At 31.5% G+C, this 21,412-nt stretch overlaps 2 protein-coding genes across 2 annotated transcripts; one reads left to right on the top strand and one right to left on the bottom strand.

The window, feature by feature from the left end:
• Positions 1–1,035: 1,035 nt before the first annotated feature.
• LOC141455237 (H2.0-like homeobox protein) lies at positions 1,036–19,947 on the bottom strand. The gene is made up of 4 exons (XM_074130154.1): positions 19,572–19,947; positions 1,760–1,921; positions 1,495–1,667; positions 1,036–1,327 (listed from the first exon to the last, which is right to left on the bottom strand). The coding sequence occupies exons 1-4, from the start codon at positions 19,741–19,743 to the stop codon at positions 1,163–1,165; spliced, it is 672 nt and encodes a 223-aa protein (XP_073986255.1). The 5' UTR covers positions 19,744–19,947; the 3' UTR covers positions 1,036–1,162.
• On the top strand, positions 5,971–11,557 carry LOC141455185 (queuosine 5'-phosphate N-glycosylase/hydrolase). The gene is made up of 7 exons (XM_074130051.1): positions 5,971–6,559; positions 6,643–6,876; positions 7,707–7,866; positions 8,251–8,364; positions 8,644–8,758; positions 9,849–9,919; positions 11,043–11,557. Exons 1-7 carry the CDS (start codon positions 6,464–6,466, stop codon positions 11,267–11,269), a joined length of 1,017 nt encoding a protein of 338 aa, XP_073986152.1. The 5' UTR covers positions 5,971–6,463; the 3' UTR covers positions 11,270–11,557.
• Positions 19,948–21,412: the final 1,465 nt, after the last annotated feature.

The following is a 21,412-nucleotide window of genomic DNA, read 5'->3' as shown; positions in this document are numbered from 1 at the left end:
CAGCCTTGGTTTCTAAAATTTAATTAGTTAGATTTCGTAAAAAGATAGATTGTTAGTCTAAAAATCTAATCACACGACTCTGCCTCTTATTTATTACTAGATAAGTGTAGAGGCAACAGATTAGAAAGCAATTTACTGGCAAAAAACTGTTGAAGTCAAACTGCTATTTCACTTCCAGACAAACTGTCAGTTTGAGAAAAGTCGAAGTGCACTTTACCCAACTATAAAAAAGTGCTTCAACACAGAGTTGTCTCGAAAATCTTTCCATAATTCCGAATTTACAATCTTCAACAATGCAAATCAACTCTGTAATCAAGATGTCCTAGCTTGATCCAGTTTGGGACTGTTTTATTCCAACCAATTAACATTTGCCCACAAAAATCCTCTCACTCACCCATAGACACAAATAGGACAATGATGGCACTGAATTTCTTTTACAAACCTTAGCTCCAGACTATTTGCATTCTTCCATGACACTCTTAGCAGGAGTGAATTTAAGGAGAAGTGTGCAGCAGTAAGTTGCATTTTTTGAATTAATTAAGGCATTATCAAGGAACATGCATAGTTAGAAATGGAAGAAAAAAAGTTTAACTGAACTAATGGATTAGTAAATACTTCTCACGCATTTTTTCTTTTCTTTACATTATATTTACTTTTTTTCAGAACATTATTGTTCTGAAGTTGTAAATTTCAAATAAATAAATAAAATCTGCATTTAAACAACGACCCAAATTACCTAGGAAACGTTGTTTTATTCTGCAAAATAATAAACCAGAAATGAAAGCCCTTTTCTTCTTTTGCAACCTATCCATTAATAATCACTGAAGCAAAAAAGTGCAAAACTTTTCTTACATTCAAACCCAAGGACAGATATTTGCAAGGGACTGGTTGGCAGTAAGATGCCTTATAGTAACCAATCACTAATTGTTTTTTTCTCTCTCTCTCTACAACAACCCTTTGTTCCATTTCATTTAAAGCAAATTCCCAAGTATGATTTGCACATAATCATGTTTGGAAAGAAAAAAAAAATTAAAGAACAGCTAAATTAATAGATTTATTTACAAAATCGACATATGTATTAACATTAACATTTACACAATTTATATTGGCACTTTTAATTCGGTAAAGAAACTCATCCGATCGCAATTTTTCAAAAACATCATTAACTGTGAGAGTTAATGCAATGCATATCTGGGGCTGCAGCTACGGTAGATGCAGCGAGTTTCTGCGTAGCGACTTGGATGCTTGTACTGTTGGAACTACTGTGATACTTCATTTCTTTAGTATGTCGCCACTTCATTCGTCGATTTTGGAACCAAACTTTTACCTGAAAAAAAGGAAATCAATTTATATTTTTAATTGTAATTCAGGAAAAACAAATATTTCAAGATATAATATCTGTTGGTTGTAGAATCTAGAGATCCTATCTTTGCAAAATTAGTAATTACTCTATCGAAAAACAAAATGGCATTTCTTTTTCATTGTGGTAGGTACCTGAGCATCCGTTAGCCCTAGAGTGGCTGCTAGTTGTCGTCTATCAGGTTTGGTAATATACTTCTGCATCTGAAACCTCTTTTCCAATCCTTTTCTTTGTAAATTAGAGAAAACTGCTCTAGACCATGACCTCTTCCGCTTCCCTATGGAAACACGTTCTTCTCGTTCAACTACTGCAGTAAAGAATGTAAAATAACTGCAGTAGAACATAATTATTATAAAAAGACATGTTATATTTTTTTAAAAAAACCTGCATTTTACTTACAATTGGCAAAAGGCCTTATTGGTTTCGGAGCATGGAGCAAATTAGTCGAAGGCGAATGAAAATATTGGGTTTCATAGAATGGAGGAACACGGGTACAACAGCGCAGCATGGAACTGACGCACTCAGAACAAGGGCCTTCTCCGTCCATCATGACTCCTGAAACTGAAAAAAGTGAAAACTAGTTGTGTTAAATACCCTTTAAAAAAAGGTAAAACATATCTGTAAAATTGAATAATTTTGTCCATTGCATTATTTTTTTTATTTAACAATTAACACAGACCGTACTTTTTTTTACTGATTTCTTAAAGAATTATTAAGGTTATATCTCAGTAATTGTAAAAATCTTTTATTTAAATCTAATTAGTTCACTAGATATACTCAATGAACAAAGGGCAAATTCTAGCTGAGGGCCCTTATATCTTAACCATTTTTTAATTCAATTTGCTGGGTACTCATTTCGCATACAACTTTCATTTTCTTACCACACTAATCTAACAAATAGACAAAAGTTTAGATTAAATTAAGTTCCTTAAGAGTTGTCCAGTTAGCCTATGCCTCTGTACTCAGGAGTATTTGTTAGAACATTTTTTTGGTTGCAGCACCCCTTCATCCTTTCTTTTAGATCAGACTAAAAGATTAGAAAGGGGTTTCTGGATACAACATTTCCTTCATCAAAGAACTCTCAACCATTTCGCCTTTGCAACTATAGGAAATGGTTATCTTCTGGATGTATGTGGACACGCCAAGATATGGCCACTTTATTGATGGTGCACAAGATTGTTGTAGGAAGGAAAGAAAAAACTCAAGCACTGATCTGGGGCAAAAGTAAGAAAGAGAAAATTCACATGTGGGAACACTTAAAATATGTATTAATACAATATTAGAGTCGTTTAAAAACTAAAGGAGAGCAAAAAGTTTGTATGTGGGTTCGATTGTAAAGGAATGCCTTGAGTGAAAATTCAAGATACGCCACTTGATTAGTGAAATAAATTATTTTCTTCAGACTCATAAAAAACTAGAAATTAAGTCCACTTTTAATCAAAGAACAAACAAGAATCTTCTTTCTTAACAATATTAAGTTTAAATGTTTTCTCTAATTTTGAAACAATAAATGCAGAGAAATCACTGTCAGTTAGAGAGATGTTACAGAAAACACAATCTCAGATAAATTTAAAAAACAATAATCTTATCTTTAAATCTAATTAAAATAACTAATTGTAGCAACAAATGGATCAATTTCTTTGATAAATTCATAGCTTGAAAAGTGAACTCCTGCGCTATCTGTTGCGCACCTTGTGAATTACACTAAAATTAAACTAAAAGTAGCCGCAAATCTCTAGATAATCTAAAACATATATTTTTATTTCCATGATTATATCGTTATTGTCGAAGTTATTTTTTGTCAAACAAAAAGAGATTCATGCCTCTTTTTGCGTCACCAAAGAATTAGAAAGAATTTGGTTGGTAATTAACAATCTTACTCCCGATAATACATATTATAATTTATCCATTGCAGTTGGACTAATATTTTTCACACATATTTTTTTCTCAAACCGAAGTAATTTCGAGAAAGTAAGGCCTCCTACAATTGAAAAGACCAAATAACGGTCTAGTTATTTTTATTTTTTAAACAATTTTAAGGTAGTAACTTTTATTTTCTCTTAACCACGACTGAGTCTAATAGACTCTACACATTATACTGACATTAAAACATGTCTAAACTCTCAGGTAGCTCTATCCTCTAATTAACAGTCTGATCCCTCTGAAATCTCAATATTCTAGATTCTGTTGAGCAACAATATTCAGGCTATTAGTGATTACGCTTGCCCTGTATGCATGAGAGGTTTCTGTATGTATGCATGGAAGGTTTCACCTACTTCTTTAAATTCAACATTATTCCATGTGTTCCACAAATCCTCTTCTACCTAGCTTATCTATTCAAGTGTTCATCAGGGAAGCATACGTGCTCCCTTACTTTACAATGTTAGTTGATACTCCTTTATACTCATTCTAATACAATATCCTTCAACTATGCCGTTGATACTGCAATCCTATCTCCCAACACATGCCCTGTCTTAGCCGTTCGTAACCTACACAGTCACCCCTAAATCCTTAAACCTGGACGCAAAGAAAGATCAAGGTTAATGAGCAAAATCCAACAACATAGTGTTCACCCTAAACCGGAAAACTCTCTCTCCTCTTTATTTCAACAACATTTCCGTGCCAATTGCGAATCAAGTGAAATATCTCACTTTTTGTCTGGGCAAACGACTTGCATGGAACCATCATACTCGACTAAAAAAAATAGGCTGCAAAAACCGATACAAAATGCTGAAAGCACTACTTAACAAAACGCTCTAAATTGACGAACAATAGGCAAATATACAAAACCTTACTCGCTCAAACCCTCCAATCCCGAATCCTAAGAACCGCAGTAATCGCCCCATTATATGCCTCCATCCTCACCATCTACACACAAGTTACTAAAAGTAAGTTTACAAAATTATAATTAAAATTTTAGAAATAAACTGTACCTTTAATAAATTTTAAGAAATAGAATTCCTTAATTATTTATAATTTTATTTAAATACTTTTGAGGACATTATTTCGGTAAATCAAAAATAATTTTATTTTGACACCAGACTGCTCAAGTACTACAATATATATAAAAAAAAAAAAAAACTAAGATTGTTCAAGTTTTAGAAAACTACTTTTAATAGATTTCACAATTTTTAAAATAAAATTATGAATCTAAAAAAAGATTTTCTAGAAATAGACTAATAATAGAGCAACGTTTCTGTTACTAACTATTTCTTTTGAACATCATTATTTACTACCAGGTATTGAAGCCTCTTTCGTTTTACATCAGGCAGAGGAATGATGTTTAAATTTCTGGTTTTAATTTATACCGCAAGTTCTAATTGTGGGCATTACCCTAGTGCTAGTTATTTTAGAAAAATATTTTAAACCTTTGATCTTGCCATTTGGCCCATTAAATAACCAAGTTGTAAATATAATAAACATAAGTATCCTCAAAAGGATGCATATTTAGTTAATGAAATGACCTATCTTATTGTTTATTAAAAAAAAATCAAAGCCAATATTACAGCAGCACAGTCAAAGAGAAGCTAGGCGATTAGTGGAATGATCTGATCCAGAGGATCGAACACTGGGAAAGGGTATTAAAGAGAAGGAGATGGCTATCACCAAAGTAAACATTCTAACACGTCGAAGCAAAACAGCTTCCAAACAGTGTGTTTATTGCCTTTTACTTTCCTCTCTACTGTTTACCCCACTAGAGTCTTCTAAATCAAATGATCGTCTTTGAGACATTGACTTGTGGGGGTTCTTTAAAACATTTACAACCCACGCTACAAACCGTTCTCTCTTAGTCATTGCTTTTATAGTGTAATAACATCGTTTGAATAGTTTATAGCTTTCATCAATCCTCACTATTAACAAAGCCTATTTAATTCGTTTTAAATACCAGGTGCAATATCGGCTATCGATTTAAATGCTTCAATTTAGTTCATTCTTTCCTTATGCATATTTTTACTTATCAAAAAATGGATGTTTTAGATTGTCAAGTCTAAAATGGAAAACCACAAGCAATGTAACTTCCCAATATTATGATAAAATTAATTGGAGTTTGGTTAATGTGACGACTGTTGTAAAGTTCAGAACTGATGGCGCAAAAGTAGCTCTATATTGATCTAATCTCGAGACTACCATCCTTAAGGAATTTAGAACCCAACACTGTCCGGAAGTCGAGTAAAAAAAGCTCCGGACGCCAATAACCTCACTTGTTGACGCGCCTTAAATCATTAAAAAAAAACTGAAGTCACCCTCCTGGTCAGCGGAGTTTAACTGAAGTCGTGTTGGAAGCGTTGATTGCAACCAAGTGGAAAACCAAGTTTGATGTTAGGGCTTCCTCTATTTTTCAATATTTAGACCCTTATACTCTAATACAAATACACTCAACTACTTTTTTTTTATAAAATTATTTAGTGAACATCAAAACATGCATTTCTGACGGAAACACAAGTTAGAACATTTGATGAAATGGTAAATCATAAGGTTTCCCTTCACCGCTATTAGAAATCGTGCGAATCTTATAAAAACTTAGTGAAAAGAGGGTTAATAAAAACTAAGCTTAATTCTGTCGGATTTCATTTATTTCAAGATCCACAGACTTAAAAAAGGTAGCTGGAAGAACTTGTATTCCTTGTATGCATATAAAAATAATTCTGTTACATCCGCAAAGTAGCGCACAAAGAAGTTAATTAATGTGTAAATTTTTCATTTAATTGAGCGAAGCCATACTTTGGGGCAAGGACCGTCTTCTTATCTAATCACGATAAGATAACGCAGGTTACTAGCTTGCTTATCAGCTTCATTAAGTAAAGTAGGTTGAAAATTGTCTTACGTTCATTGCATTAAAAACTAGTAGTTCTCTATTTTAGTTGCACTTCGAACGTTTTAAAGTTTATGTTCTATAACAATACAAACTACGCGATTGGTAGTTGATTACTTGTCGCAGTGTACTTTGCTCTCCCAACGCTCATTCAGTCCACTGACAAGGTTGTGAGATATTTGGGTAAGTCTTGAGGTTAAGTGCCGACATAAGTAGGTTACAAAGCGGTTTTGTTTACTTTACATTCTTAGTTTAATTCCTATCTCTTACCGATTCGTAAAAGAGTTGCAATGGCTTTAACGCCCAAGGAATCTGGAGCATTTATTTCTTCAAAGTCCAAATTTGTTACTATTAAAGAAGAAGGAGTGAAGAGTTTAGCTCTAAAGGTTAGCAAAATTATCGTTAAGTGAATTGCAACTTTAATTTCTCAGCTAATTTTGATTGCAATATATTTGATTTGCATTCGTAGGTTTATGAAGAATTAAAATTAGGTAAAAATATTCGACTTTGGAGTCACAAAGAACATGAGACATTCCCTAGAAATCTCTCAGAGAATGACGCTGTGAATTGGATTTTTCTTTTAGATGCCCTCAATTTTTGTTTTTGGACTAAAAGAGATGATGAAAAATTCTCAGTTGAACTAAAAGGTAAAATCTATACAGGATATTTTGCCTTATGTGCCGCCTTACACAAAGCCTTATCAGTAAGTACATATAATTATCTACCAATATGTTTCTCCAAGTTCGGCAGCGATAATTGATATTATTAGACCACATTATCAGTTTTTTTGTTTAGCCCTTCATTTTCATATAAAATTTCTATATAAGTACTGGATAACATGAATTGATGGTGACATGTGCCAACTCTTGCCTACATCACCAATATATTCTCTTCTTTTCTTATACTGAAAGTTCTAATAAAATTCTCTTCTTTAGTGTTTTTAGTTTGTGTTGATCTGCTTTAAGTATTAGATAATAAACTAATACTTGTAAGTATTAGATACTTCACCCCCTCAAAAGTTTATGGCTAATATCGTTCTCTTTTTACCTATAAGTGATCCGAACCAGTCTGAATTCCTTTTTTAAAAAAAGGTTATCGGGGAGTTTGTAGGGGCGGCGCGCTGGTAGTAATAAGTCTCAGAGCCTGATTTCTAGTATTTTTTCAATTTCCTTGAAGAGAAGTTTCAACAAGTTTCAGAGAAATTTGTTATGATTTCGCTTAAATATGTATTTAACTACCTTGACGACGTGAATGCTTTTCTTGATATTTATTATTCCCCAATAATTCATTCTCTTTGCTCCTTTATTAGGTGATGCTTGTTTTATATTGTCTCTGTTTTCTAAGTTTGCTTGAAAAATGTTAGAATAACTTCTAGAGTTTAGTTACTCCTATATTTTTCAGGTTTATATTTTGATCTTATCAACAGCCTTGTACTAATTACTTACTACCTGATGTAGGAATTGATGAAATTTATACAATATATAATTATTTATATATTTGTAAGATTTAATTATATATTTATTATTTGTGCAGAATGGAGCAACACTTTTAAATCCAAAATCTTTCAAAAATTTGAGATTAGAGGACGTAAGAAAAATATTTATTGGATTAAACAGTAAAGAAATCCCTTTGTTAAATGAAAGATTGCAATGTCTTCATGAAATAGGAGAGGTTTTAGAGCAAAAATATGATGGTAAGGAAAATATTGGTATTTTACAATATAATTTTTGTGTCATGTTCAAGTAGAAATAAAATTTCAAAACTAACTTAACTAAAGTTGAAGGAGGTAACAAACTAGAGTAGTAAACATTAATTTGTTTTTTTTTTTAACTTAAAGGCATGTTCTTCCTCATTACCATATGGAGGTCATTTTCCTTATTTTAATTTAAAGTATTCTAGCAATAATTTATAATTTTGTTAAAGAGTATTGTTTTTTGATAATCTATAGTAATCCTTAGAATTAAACTCCAAATCTGCGAAAAAGATAAATGTTATTTGCTGGTTATGACTTTGATAATTTAATTTTCATTTTGATTTTAATCAATAAAACGACATGTGGTTTTTTTTGTTTTTCAAGGAACATTTCTAAATTGCCTTAAAAAAGCAAATAAATCTGCACAAGAGCTCTTAAAGTTAGTAACAACTGACTTCCCATGTTTTTACGATTCAGCTTACTATTGTGAAAAGAAAGGTAGGAAGTCATTTCAAATTATATGTTTGGGTGTAATTTTTAGAAAATATAGTTTAATACAATTGTATTTTATGTTTTGTTTCCTTGTTTTGTATTTTATTACAAATCCTTATTCATTAAGTTTTTGGTGTTTTCCTAATAATTTGCTAAAAGTACACACTGAATATGTCAACTTCATTTTTTCAAATTTCATTCCAATGAATATTTCAATAGTTTTATTTTGTATTTGTTTTATTTTATTTTGTATTTGTCTAAAATATAAAGTTTTCACTTTTTCAGTAACGTTTCACAAAAGAGCACAAATTTTAATTGGAGATTTATGGTGCCTTAACTATGGAGAAGGAATAAGTACGTTCACCGATATTGACACCATTTCGATGTTCGCAGATTACAGGTATAATCTATTTTAGATTACATTAGAACATGGAGCGGTTGCTACATCTAAAAAATACTTACTGTGCTATCCACAAATACTTATTATCTCTTATGATTCCCAAGGGCCAGAGGCAATCAGACAGTAGGCCTTTGTCCCTTCCCTTGCCATAGTTCATCTGGGGCTCTAAGTAAATAAATATCCTACTGAGGTGCGCCTGAGGAGATTTATTATACGCCTGCACATGTCGTATAAAATGGCAGAAGAACCTCATTAAGTCAGCATAGGCACACATAGTCACATCCTCTTCGAAGACAAGTTAACGGTGGGATTGTTTGTCGATGTACTATTTTCTAGACCTGTAGAGGATAGTGTGATGAGCTTGTATTTTGTATGCTCTCCTTGAGTGACAATTTCCACTGGCCCAAATGCAACTAGTACTTGTAGGGATATTCGTCGGAATAGCCGCCAGTTGTTCTCTCTGAGTTTGAGACGAAGCAGGATGCCCAACTAGGATGCTCAGATCAGACTAAACTTCGACCTGAACTAGAAATCTAACTCTAAATGCTACCTCTTTGTATCAAGGAAATAAAGAGAGAAATCTGGGCTTATAGAAGGTACTTCCCAAGCACTCAGAGTATTCAAGTGCTGTTTTCGTTCAACAAAAAAATTCCACTAAGGAAAAACGAAACTTTTTTCATTTAAACAGAAAGATCCTGTTTGCTTTTCATATACAAATTGAGTCAACAATAAATCCATATTTCTTCAAAATGCTATTTAAAAAAATCCTCCATAATCTTTAAAAATTGTTGAAATAAAGATAATTTCTGTTTTCTTTTCCATATCTGCTTTTCATATAATAGTGGTTTTCTTAACGCATCTGAATTGAATAATCCAAATCTCAAATGTTTAGGTCCTCGCATATTTGAGAGTAAATTTTACCCTTTCGCGTCCCTAAATCTTGAACTTTGACATATAAAAAATTATTAGTGCCTAAATACTACGAATGTTTTCATTAAATGCTCTTTTTTTACGCGTCTTTTTTCATTGTTGTAATATGTAATAGTTTTATACGTAGAATTATTTTAAAGCAATTATTAATTTTTTACAGGATCCCTCAAGCGTTAATTTCTTTTGGTGCTTTGTCCTACACCGATGATCTGATGGAGAAATTAAAAAATGGTAAATGTTGTTGGGATTTACTTTTCAGTTGGCCCAAATGTTTTTATTTGTAATTTTCACTCATATAATGGGTTGAATAAGTATTGTTTTTCTAATACTCGATTCCGCTGAAATTGACCCATTTCCGACTCTTATATCCCTAGAGCTGTATTTCCTAGACTTGGAATCAAAAAATCTCTGCACCAAGCGTTAACATCAATAAAAAACTAGATTTTCTTCTATCTTCACCTATCCTAACTTAACCAAGGACGTAAAAATGAAGAACAGATATCTGATTGTAGGATGTGTGTAAAAAAAGTTTACTTCAATCATCTTCCTAAGATTTTTGTTGCGGCAGCAGCTGTTGGTTTTGCGTTATTTTTCTGAAACCCAGATAGAGCTGGGTCATTTTTAAGTATGTGATGATGGTAATTTTCTTGGAAAACCTTCTTTATTTGGCGGTTTTACAACAGAATATGATGGTTGTAATATGAAATTGAGATGGTTGTAAATATTTCTAGCACCGAGCAGAAGTGCTGTGGACCGTTATTCAGTCGTTGACCAACTCAATTTTGCTAGGGAATCCACAAGTCATTGTTAGTTTTTAAGTGCTTGTTGGATTTTTTTATTTTTAAGAGGAATAACCTAGTATCCAATTTCTGGGCGTTCTAAAAGGCACTAAATCACTCCCTCTATACCTTTGAGAAGTTTCTGATTGAAGGTTCTGAAAGTTTCATTTGACTCAACAGCTTCGAGTTTACTCATTCATCTGAATTACTATAAACCTAATTTTATTTCTTAGATCTCGTATGACCTTTGTTAAATGTTTATCCTTAAGCCAAATATTACGCTAGTAAAGAACGTTATCCCTTTCGATTGTAGTTAGAGAACGCGTAGCTCCAGCAGAGTGTATTGTTAATTTCGGTAGACCTCAGCCAAAGATGGCTATTAGATGGTGACATATGTTTAAAAACTCTCAACTGTCACTATTGATAAAGTTTATGTAAACAATAGATCTGTTTGGATGTTTTGAATGTCATGGAACTTTTCCATTTTAAGAAAGGGCAATTTTGTATGCACACTGTTACTTTAATAAACATGTCTTTAACAAAACATAAATAATTGTTGCTTGATGAATTTTCAGATATAATTTTAGAGAATGGTTGTCCTGAAGAAGTTGAAATTCGAGGATGTTCAATAGAGGTCGTAGAGAGATTAAACCAACTTGTTCATGAGATGATGAAAGCAAACAATGAAAGTTATACCTGTAATTCAATACTAATTGATAATTATTTGTGGTTCTATAGAAGGGAACACGCTGATGAACTGGATTCCATACCTTATCATAAAGTTTTGTCAATTTACTATTAAAATTCTTTTTAAAGAATTCACCAAAACCCTTCTCAAAAAAATATTTTTCTTGGTGTGATTAAATAAATTTGTTTTTTACTCAATGAAAGTTTATTATTTTTATTAATAAAGGACTTACCCGTTCTCAGTTAAAAAAAAAATCATATTATTGAAATCATTCAATCAACTAAAAAAATCATTTTTTTTTAAAACTTCACCAATGAAGTTTAATAGTGAAAAAAAGAAAAATCAATATTTGTGATATTGTAAAGAAAAATAATAAGCTATAAAATAAAAATATTAAACATATCTTTTTTCTTTTTGGACATATTTTAATCGTTCTTTAATAAGATTCTTAATTAAGAAATGTTCAAAATTGTAATTCTTCAATTTCCACTGCCAAACTGCTTTAGGAGCGCGACAGTAAAAAATATAAATATTTGATTTTATAAGTTTAGAGTTAATTAAATGTTTAGATCCACTGCAATCTTAAGATTCGTACTTTCTATTGGAGATAATGTAGGCTGTTTGAGTAAGTTGAAGAAATGGCGTTGGCAGTCAAGAGTTACCTACGGATGTGGCAGCAAATTGATTTGGATTATAGTAAATTGAAAAACCGTTTCGAATGAAGATCTACCGTCATTCCATGAATATTGATTTTAAATATTCCTCGGAAGCTGAGACTGAGCGCTTCTCTTAAAAATATCTTTTTTTTTTGTGAGCTCATTATGAAGTTAACTACCGTTCAGTTTAAAACTTCGAGGTTCGAATAAAATTTATTATTTAGAATACTGAAATCTTGAATTATACATTTTGAATAATGTATTCATGAAGACCTGTATATTTGTTTAAAATCTAAGGCAGGCTCATCTACATCTTGGGTTTTTTTTTTTAGCTAGTCGCCTAAATTTATTAGGCCAACTGGGCGTCCACTCGAATGAACTTAGCCTTCTGTCACGAAACCGTAGACTAAGAAAACAAAGCAACAATTAACAATTAAAACTAAGAAAACAAAGACAAATAAATGGATGGAAACAGATGTGTAGGTTACGTCAGGACTGCACTCAGACTCCTTGACAAGAGTAGAAGAGGCGCTCCAACTGAAGACGTGCTACTATCTAAGCATAAAACCTTCAATATTTTTAAAAAAATCAACCATTATTTTATAAATTGAGAAAAAATTTTAATACAAAACTCTAACATGCCAGTTTTAATAAGAGTAAGACAAAAATTGCATTGACTTCGAAAAATGAATCGTTATTTCATTTATGAGCAACTTTTTACACAAAACTAATCTATACATAAGTGAAGAACGCTACAGTTCTAATGTATAATAGATGTGAAGTTTTAAAGAAGCGCTAAGTTGCATATTATGATTATTTATTAAGTAATGTTTTTTATTTTCAAAAAGTTGCTCATGGACTTCCTTATTGTGCCGGAAAAACCATCTCAGAACTCCTTGCACCACCAAACAACAGTTGCAGTTGGTTCTTAAGCAGCAAGCGCTTGTAGCGCAGCCTTGTGTCGGAGACAATGAGAATCTTAAACGTTCCTACTGAGGTTTTGATTGTCAAGATTTCAGAAACATTATTTAGAGCACTCTTGGATGAGGATTGCGAGTTTTCAGTGAAAAGCGTAGGATTTGTAATCAATACATTAATTTCATTTTAAGAAATTTTGAGTGTTGACTTCGTATTGAAACTCGATTAAAAAAAAGAAAGATTGTAGAACGAAAACTTTTGTGAAATAAACTTTTAGTGAGGAATAGAAAATATTTTAGCTTTTAAATTCCTTCAATAATAACTGCTCTTCATAAAAATAAGTGGATTTACAATTATTAGCAGCGAGCGCATTTCTCCATTTAGCCACATATCTTTGTTGAATATAGTTTTTTTTTAACATTTCACCTGATCTTTGCATCACGGGGTACACTACAAGAAAATTAAGCAAATCCTCTACATCACCCGGAGCGCAAATAAATTGCGTTCATATTCTTTAAATGGGGAAAATGTCAGTTTTGTTTTACCATTTCTCAAACAAATAACTCAGCACACATCTTCGAGAGTCATTTGATTTTCAAATCTTTACTATCCAAATAAAAATTGAGTAAAGCGCTAATTAATCACATCCGTCATAAATTTACTTAATAATTTGCACTTAATTTATTCCTAATTATGATATAAATATATTTCCAGTTGCCCATAAATATTCTGTTCAGAAAGGACTTGATAAAATTTGTATGTTCATAAGTTTAAATATTAATAAATGAGATTAAATTATTTTTTATAATACTAATGCAAGGTGTACAGAAAGTAATCTTGCCGGCAAACGCAATATAATCAAAATGTAATTGTGGTATAGTTTTGAAATATGCAAGTGCAGCGGTAGAATTCTAGTTTCCAAAAATAAGTTAAAGCATTTGGCTGACTTAAATATATTCTTTATAAAAATTTTGAAAAGTTATTCCACTTCTACAAACACCACACTCTGCAGTAACAATGCATCTCAGAATTCTTGCGTAAATATTTAAAAAATACTCTAGCTATCCGATCTAATCTAGGTATTTTTCGTTTTTACAGAGGAAATGTGATTAATTTTTAAATTTGTCAATTTTTTACGCGGATTAAACAAAATCTTTAGGATTGTTTTAGGAAAAATGTGTAAAAAGGTAGGATCAGTAAAAGTTTCAGTTGACGGATTTCAGCCAAACTTAGTGTCATATTTACACAAAACAAACACAATCTAAAACATTTTTACGCCAAGTTAGCCCTCGAAAATTTCTTGTGACAATTCCTTATCGAAAATTTGAGCACGCAATTCTTCCTCAATAGAGTATTAAAGGAAGATAATAAAAAGGCAGTGGGCCGGCGCTGAGAGTTACATATTGCCCTCTAAAATGACCAGGTTACTCTCCGAAGGGGTGTGCGCTCCGTGTTAAGGAAGGGAAGACATTGCTAAGGTTAGGCGTTCTCAATAAATCCTCTCTTTCGAAAGTAAGCAAAAATATCAAGCATTTATTAGTAAAGTTGCATTGTTCTTTAAGTTTTTTTAAAAAATAAAATAAATAAAAGTTTATGCAGTTACAGTGAACGCATTTATTTCGTTTTAAACAGCAATTATAATAATATATAATGTTCACAACATACTCTTAGTGGAGAAGCTACCTACATGGTAACAATCCACTGACTACCTATTTCACTACCTATTGACTCCAATCATCACAAATGAGTTCGCCTGGCCACTGTCTTTTAATATATTCAAAAGGCTTATCTGGAAGTGTTCCGGAAGAAAGGTGTTATATCAAAGGATTGTGATGAGATTTTAAGGTAAGGAAGATTTATCTCTGACGGGTTTCAGCAACTTGTGTGTTATAAGAAATGTCTTTGTGAATGGTTTGATTGGTGACACAGAGAGGAACGTCAACTGCAAGGACTGGATTCTTTTCAGAGTTGAGCGTTTGGTCGAACCACACAGTTCGATGTCCATGCCTAGGATGGGCTTTAGTAAATTTACATAAATTAGTCATTGGTTGTCTAGAGTGAGTTTTGATCTGTTGTCTAACAGTCTTTTCAGTTGTCGGAATCTTCTATTGACTTCTGTACTCTTAATTCGTTTATGAGGATTCCAAATTCCTAAAGCTAAATTTAATTTCATATATTATTATTTACATAAATAGTTTTTTTTTGTTTTTCTCGAATTGTCACAGTGTTATAAACAGAGTAGCAAAATAACCAAGCTCATCAATACATGAAACAAACTTTCTACAAAGATTGATCCAAGTTTGTTGATTTTAAGAACTAATCTTGTTGCCACAAACTCATCTTCACAAACATACATTAACCAAAAGAAGACAGGTGGCACTATGTAGGTTCTAAATAGTTTATAGATTCCAAACCTGTTCATTTTGCGAAATATTTACTTAATTTTCTAAACAGGACAAAACACAGTAATTGTATTCTCTTCATAATCTGCCCCGTTCAAAAAGAATTACAAATTGTTTTTTGGATTTGTTAGTCAATTGTAATCTTTGTAAATGAATAATTCTGGACTATGTTTGTTTATTGAAGTGTCTAAGAACTCAGAATCAATACCCAATGCTATGGAGAAATGTATTCTTCGGGGGTCAAATTCAAAGCTGAGGAATCGCACTAATAGCAATAGAACAATGTAGCAAATATAGAGTAGGATCTTTACCACCCTTTTTGGAAGGCTTTAATTCACTCATATCAGCTGTATACCGTTCAACGTTGCCAGAGCCGAAGAAGAAAGGTGTTCTTCCGCTGATTTGGCTACAGATTATCGGAGACAGACTGTTTAAATCTTTTGCGAGCAATAAAAAAGGTTTCGTTTTCCCGGGCACATTTTCTACAGTTCCTTGGGTAGAGCTATCCAGTGAGACCCTGACTAGAGATGTGTACCGTCTTTGTTCTGCCGAGATCTAGCATGACAACTTCTCAGAATTGTACAGTTTGACTCCAGGTTTATCTGTGGAGTGCCACAGCTCGAGCAATGTTCCTCCAATTATGTTCAGAGCGTCTCCAAGCTATCATTTCTCAGTAATTGATTAGTGGTGATTTGGTCGGGTCAACTAGAACCAATGTTTGTCATATATTTTCAAAATTATGCATTTGCTTTTTGTTTTTTGTATGTATATTAAGAATGGTTTAATTTTTATTAAGCTCTTCAGTAATTATTTATATTCGGAAATATTTTTATGATTTTTTTTTCTTTAACTTTTTTAGTGGTATTGAAATTACACAGTATTAAATACATAACAATCCTTGAAAAACAAGGACAGTGTTCTAAATTCAAATTCTCAAGTATATAAGTATTGTTAAAAAAAATGGCGTAAACTTTCCACGTCTTTCTCTTGGATTTCCAAAACATATTTAAGTTCTACCTTAAGAGGACGCGAATTTATATTTAAAGGCTTAGTAAATATAACTCATGCAAAAACTTAAAATCTTACTTCTATTATAGTTTTGTAACCATACATTAGAATGGAGAATACTATTTAAAATGTTTAAAGTAATAATCAGTATAGGCTTATCCGATTGACTAATTTTTTTTCAAAAAGTTAGTGTCGGATCCGATAGTGGAACGTAACTAATATGTCAAATTTGAGATTTCTGCGATTTTTTATTTTTGAGATATGACAAACAGAGAAACTTGTAAAAACCATTTTTCTGACTCCGGGGACCTTAAAACAGATATCCCCAGTGAGAACTCAAATTTCGAAAATTTGTCACGGGCGTACTTAATACTCCCTTTTATCTAGTATAATGAGAAGAAAGGAATAAAAAAAATAGGAAATAATTTTTAGGAACGATTTTCCATATCTTCCAAAATTCTTTATCAATTATTAATGAATTAATACGTAATTACTGTTTACTACACTGAATTTGAATATTCATGTTTCCCTAATATTCATAAAGTAAGTTTTATTATACATTTTGAAATTAATTTTAATATAACTTGTTTAAAACATAGCATTCTGGCTAATTTTTTAATCATAAATAATCATCCATAGACAGTAAGTTTTCATAAAATTTAAAGAATGGAATATTTTTTATTGATTTTTTAATATAAAGATAAGGACAACTTGAAGCCTTATATTAATAATTACATAAGTCATGATGATTATTAATTTTCTTAGATAAATGATCGTTTTTAACGGATTTATTAACAAACGTTATGCTTAATTTTAGTGCACCTTGTTTGCAACTAAACTGGCATGAAGTTAAAGCAGTTGTAACATATAAAATAACAGGGACAAATAAATTGTATCTTATTATTTACAGATTTTGAAAATGTATTATGTGCGTTGATTTATCCGTCGTAGCACGCTTCTTTTTTTTCTTTAACTGACCGAATTTGGTCTTTTATCCGTCACCATAGATTGATTAATCAATTTGGTGTACAAAATTTGACTTTAACGATGTCTCGATCATACTTGTGATAAATAAACTAATGCATTTTAACAGTTGCTTAAAACTTTTTCTACTGAAAATATTATCATTTGTAACGGTAGTGCTGTTTTTATCTATTTTCTTAATATTTTGAGAATATTCCACTTGATTTAAGTATAGTTTTAGTTGTTTGAACTAATCAACCTATTTATACACATCAATGGGTAAAAAGGCTTTAATTAGTTAGTAAAATATTTATATCTCGTTTCTTTTAAGTGCACCTACTTGAAAGAACTTCGTCTTTAGCGCTTATTATTCTTAATTTAAGTTATTTTTCTTTGCCTACTGACAATGCAATTAATTTTGTCTTTAAATAAAATCATATTTTTAGAAAACTTTGAATGTTTTTATAAATTTATTTTCGGAATTGAGTTCATACCGGGAATTTTTGAAGCCTTCTGAAAAAGTAGTTTTTAGAATCTTGCTGGGGAATGTATACATGCCCTGAGTGGGGTCCGTGTAATTCAAAATCGTTCTGATATCAAATACTTCCAACTCTATCCTAAATCGATGAAAAAATGGAACCGATAATTTTTAAATCGAAATTTACATTAAATGAAATTTGTCCCAAATGTCTAAAACACAAGTGTTTGACACAAGTCTTTCGAATTAATACCTGGCAAGGATTTTCTATTTCGTTTTCTTCTGACAGTTTTAGCTGCATCTGTGACTATCAAAAACCAATCGAAAAATTATAGTCTTTGAATAATTCTTTGCAAATTTAAGGAGAATTTTTTTATGAAGGTTTAGAGTGGACTGTGTTCGTGTTTTAAATTTATTTATTTCATTGAAGTTATTTTTAGACAATTATGAAAAATATTTCAAAGCTGAATTGTTGTACATTTCAGATAGTACATAAAGTGTGTTTTCGTAGTCTTTCTTATTTGATTTAATTTTTAACATTCCCTTTGTAAAAATGTATGTTTTTAAAAACCTAAAAAACGGTAATTTGAATCAAAATTTAAACTTGACATTTATTAAAGGTTCTAACCATAGAATTCACCAGTTTTGGTCAAAATTGATCAATGAACGGTTGCTACATTGCAAAAACTGGATAGTAATTTCGCCACAAAAGTATAGATTTATTACGGTGAATCTACATAATTATGCAGATTATATAGAACTTTAAAATCCTAAGATCAACTAACATTTAGTAAAAAATTTAGGTTTGCAGAAAATTTGTAAATTAAAACCTTTAGAACAGCAAAAAATTATTATTATTATGATCTGTTAATGATTGACTAATACTTGATGCTAATTTTTATGTACAGGTCATCGTTAGGGCTACGAAAATGGCTTATCATAATTCAATTCGCTGTTTTAATTATTTAAAAGTTATAATAGGTCATTTAATACTTTCAATTCTAAGTTTCATAGCACTAAAAATGACTTTGCTTCTAGATGGAATGCTTGGCGTAATAAAAAGATTTATGAATGAAATTCATAAGTTTTTTTTCTTATCTGATGAAAATAATGATTTTTTTTAAAGGTGATGAACAAGAATCAAGATTTATGATATAGAATTTCTCTTAATGTCCCAAAACAAAATAGTCTTAATTTGTTTGTCAAGTATTCATACATTCAACTCATTCATAGGAAATACTTATTCATAAAGTTCGCGGTGGAATTCCAAGTGGATTCGTTTTAGTCCCAAATTATTTGGACAATTTTGCAGATATCAAGACTTTGAATATCATCATTAAAAACGGATTCTATTGTAAGCAGACTCTCCTCGTCTCTTAACAGAATAATTTTTGAAATACTTCTATTGATGTAAAGCATCAATAGTATAGCTATTTCTAATATTAAATAGAAAAGTCTAAATTTGAATTCCGTAAAGAAATAAAACTTATTTTAATTGATAAGAAAATTTTAATTCTTTTTCATTTAATCAAAAAAATTCTAGAATAATTTGTTTGATTTATTAACTGACTATATCCAAAAAATACCAGACATTTTATAAAATTTTGTTGACTGTGATTAACGAAACTTCTTTCATTCGTAATGTTAGGATGGTTTATCTCTCTTAAATGCAATTTACAGTCAAGAAAGTATCCTGATCGTTATTTTCGAAGAAATGTAATATGCACTTCTGAGGCTGGGTTTTATCAGGAATCTTCATTTTAAATTCTGATTAGATTATATCTAGAAATATTAAAACTATATCGTCAAAATACTGTTTGAATTTTTGCCAATAATTATTGATTACATGAAACTGACTTTATTAAACAAGGAATATAATCAAAGAAAAAATCCGCCTTGTGGGCGTGGCATTATTTTAGGCCGTTCAAAAAAAAAAAAAAAAGGAAAAATAAATTCTAGAATAAAACAATTTGCTAAATTAATTTACTTACTGTGTAGAAAAGGATGCCGCAATCTTGCGCTGTTATCTTCATCTTTGGACAAGATTCTTTCTACGCCAAATTTAAGTTGTTTAGAATCCGTAATAGTAGTGGTTGTCGTCGATCCTACACTTAACGGCGTAGTACAACCGTTTGGCTCTAAAGATGAAGCGTCCGGTCCCATCACCGTGCCACACTACTTGATAACCAAGAACGCGGAGATCACCCACTTTGGCGACCAATAATACCCGTGCCATACGGCAGCCAGCCAGCCAACCTCAAAGGGCAGTATCCAAAAACATGTGTATCCAGTAAATAAAGCAGGGGTGGGGTATATAAGCTGGCCAATCAACGTAACATTAGATTCCTATTTAAACTTCTTCAGTGTAAGTTGTCTCCCCACTTCAACTCCTACTCCGCCACTAAGAACTCGCCTCTCTTTAAACAATCTGGGAAAAATTTCAACTGGGATGAGTGTTTAAGTTAGACAAATCTCAGCATATCTGATTGAATGATGAAGTGTTTGGAACTTACTCTCTTTGTTTATTTATTACTTTTTGATCCAGGAAATCATTTTGTTTGTCCATTTTACATTATTAAGATCCAATAATGGCAGTTTTCTGGTGTCAATTTTTTTTTAATAAAGAGCAAATACCCACTACATTTCTAAATTTCTGCGTAAAATGATCGTCCCTTCCTTTTTAGGAAAATAACTTATGCCAGCGATATCTTGCCTTTCCTGTTTCCTTTATAAGTTTATGTTGTGTTCCTTTTATTGTACTTCTTCCCAGTTCTTGTAATTTGAAAAAAAGGAGCTCCCAATAAATATTAATACTATAGAACACTTCATTCGACTAAGTTTAACAATGTCAATTGATCTCCCTTTAGGTGTGAGCTGGACTATCTCCTTCGAGAATAAGGTTTCTAAAAGTGTTTTTTGCAGTGGAGATCTAGTGAACAAAAATGTAAAAATTTAGAACATAAGCAACTCCTTTACACAGGAAAGTAAGTAATAGAATCAACCTTGAAAAAGGGGACTATTCCAGTTATTAGACTGTCTCCTTTATCTTTAGACAGGCCAGAATCTTCTGTACGAGCTGGTATTCGGCAAATTATTGTATATTACAATTCTTCGGTTTTTGACTAATTCTTTACTCTATGAAGAATAACCTAATCAGCTTGAAATGTCAACAGAACTACTGTTTACGAAACTCAGACTATCTGAGAAGTATTAAAATTACTACTGAGAATTTTGTCCGAAAAGTGTAGTACAGGCAACAATCATGTAAGCTCGACAGGAACCTAAGAATTGGGCTTGATAAGTATCTTAGGATTGAAGAATGCCTTTTTTGGACGGTGTAGTGTATTGCTGGGGTTTTATAGCATTATTTTTCTTCATTATTCCTTTGTACTCGAGGTTTGGTACAATTTGCTTGGGGAAAATTATATATTTTAAAATATACAGCAATGTAAATTATTTGAGATAAACTCATTTATAAAGATTCTATTTAGAGCACATTAGATTTCTTCTCTAGGCCTCAGATTTCATTTTCAAATCTAATACCTTTTACTTCTGTCTGCGCTTTATCACTAAGTAGTTTATAAATTGCCGAAGTTGTATTAAGCATTTCGTGTGCAAACAGGAAGTTGCTTACAAAGAAACTGGGGATCAAGAACACAGAGTTTGATATGTGTTTTTTTCTGAATTATCTCCTCAACAGGTCTTGTTGTAAGCCAAATTGTTGATAGAAAACATCAAATTTTGATTGTAGGTCTAGAACAAACCTCTCTAGGTTTACCGCATATTAAGGCGCCTCGTAAACTCTTGATTAATTTCTAGTTCGCGCTAAATT

The sequence above is a fragment of the Rhodnius prolixus genome, unplaced genomic scaffold (assembly GCF_049639745.1).
Source record: "Rhodnius prolixus isolate KJV_2025 unplaced genomic scaffold, Rpr scaffold_1, whole genome shotgun sequence".
NCBI classification, from domain to species: Eukaryota; Metazoa; Arthropoda; class Insecta; order Hemiptera; family Reduviidae; genus Rhodnius; species Rhodnius prolixus.
Note: the sequence above shows the minus strand (reverse complement) of the source record. Positions and strands in the feature narration are given on the sequence as shown.

What these genes read in the sequence shown, in the direction of transcription:
- LOC141455185 (XM_074130051.1), top strand. Translation starts at nt 6,464, where the DNA reads ATGGCTTTAACGCCCAAGGAATCTGGAGCATTTATTTCTTCAAAGTCC. An exon ending in TTTAGAGCAAAAATATGATG is followed by an intron (nt 7,867 to 8,250) that starts GTAAGGAAAATA and finishes TTGTTTTTCAAG; the next exon opens with GAACATTTCTAAATTGCCTT. An exon ending in GATGGAGAAATTAAAAAATG is followed by an intron (nt 9,920 to 11,042) that starts GTAAATGTTGTT and finishes ATGAATTTTCAG; the next exon opens with ATATAATTTTAGAGAATGGT.
- LOC141455237 (XM_074130154.1), bottom strand. Translation starts at nt 19,743, where the DNA reads ATGGGACCGGACGCTTCATCTTTAGAGCCAAACGGTTGTACTACGCCG. An exon ending in GCGGCATCCTTTTCTACACA is followed by an intron (nt 1,922 to 19,571) that starts GTAAGTAAATTA and finishes CACTTTTTTCAG; the next exon opens with TTTCAGGAGTCATGATGGAC. An exon ending in AATAAGGCCTTTTGCCAATT is followed by an intron (nt 1,668 to 1,759) that starts GTAAGTAAAATG and finishes TCTTTACTGCAG; the next exon opens with TAGTTGAACGAGAAGAACGT.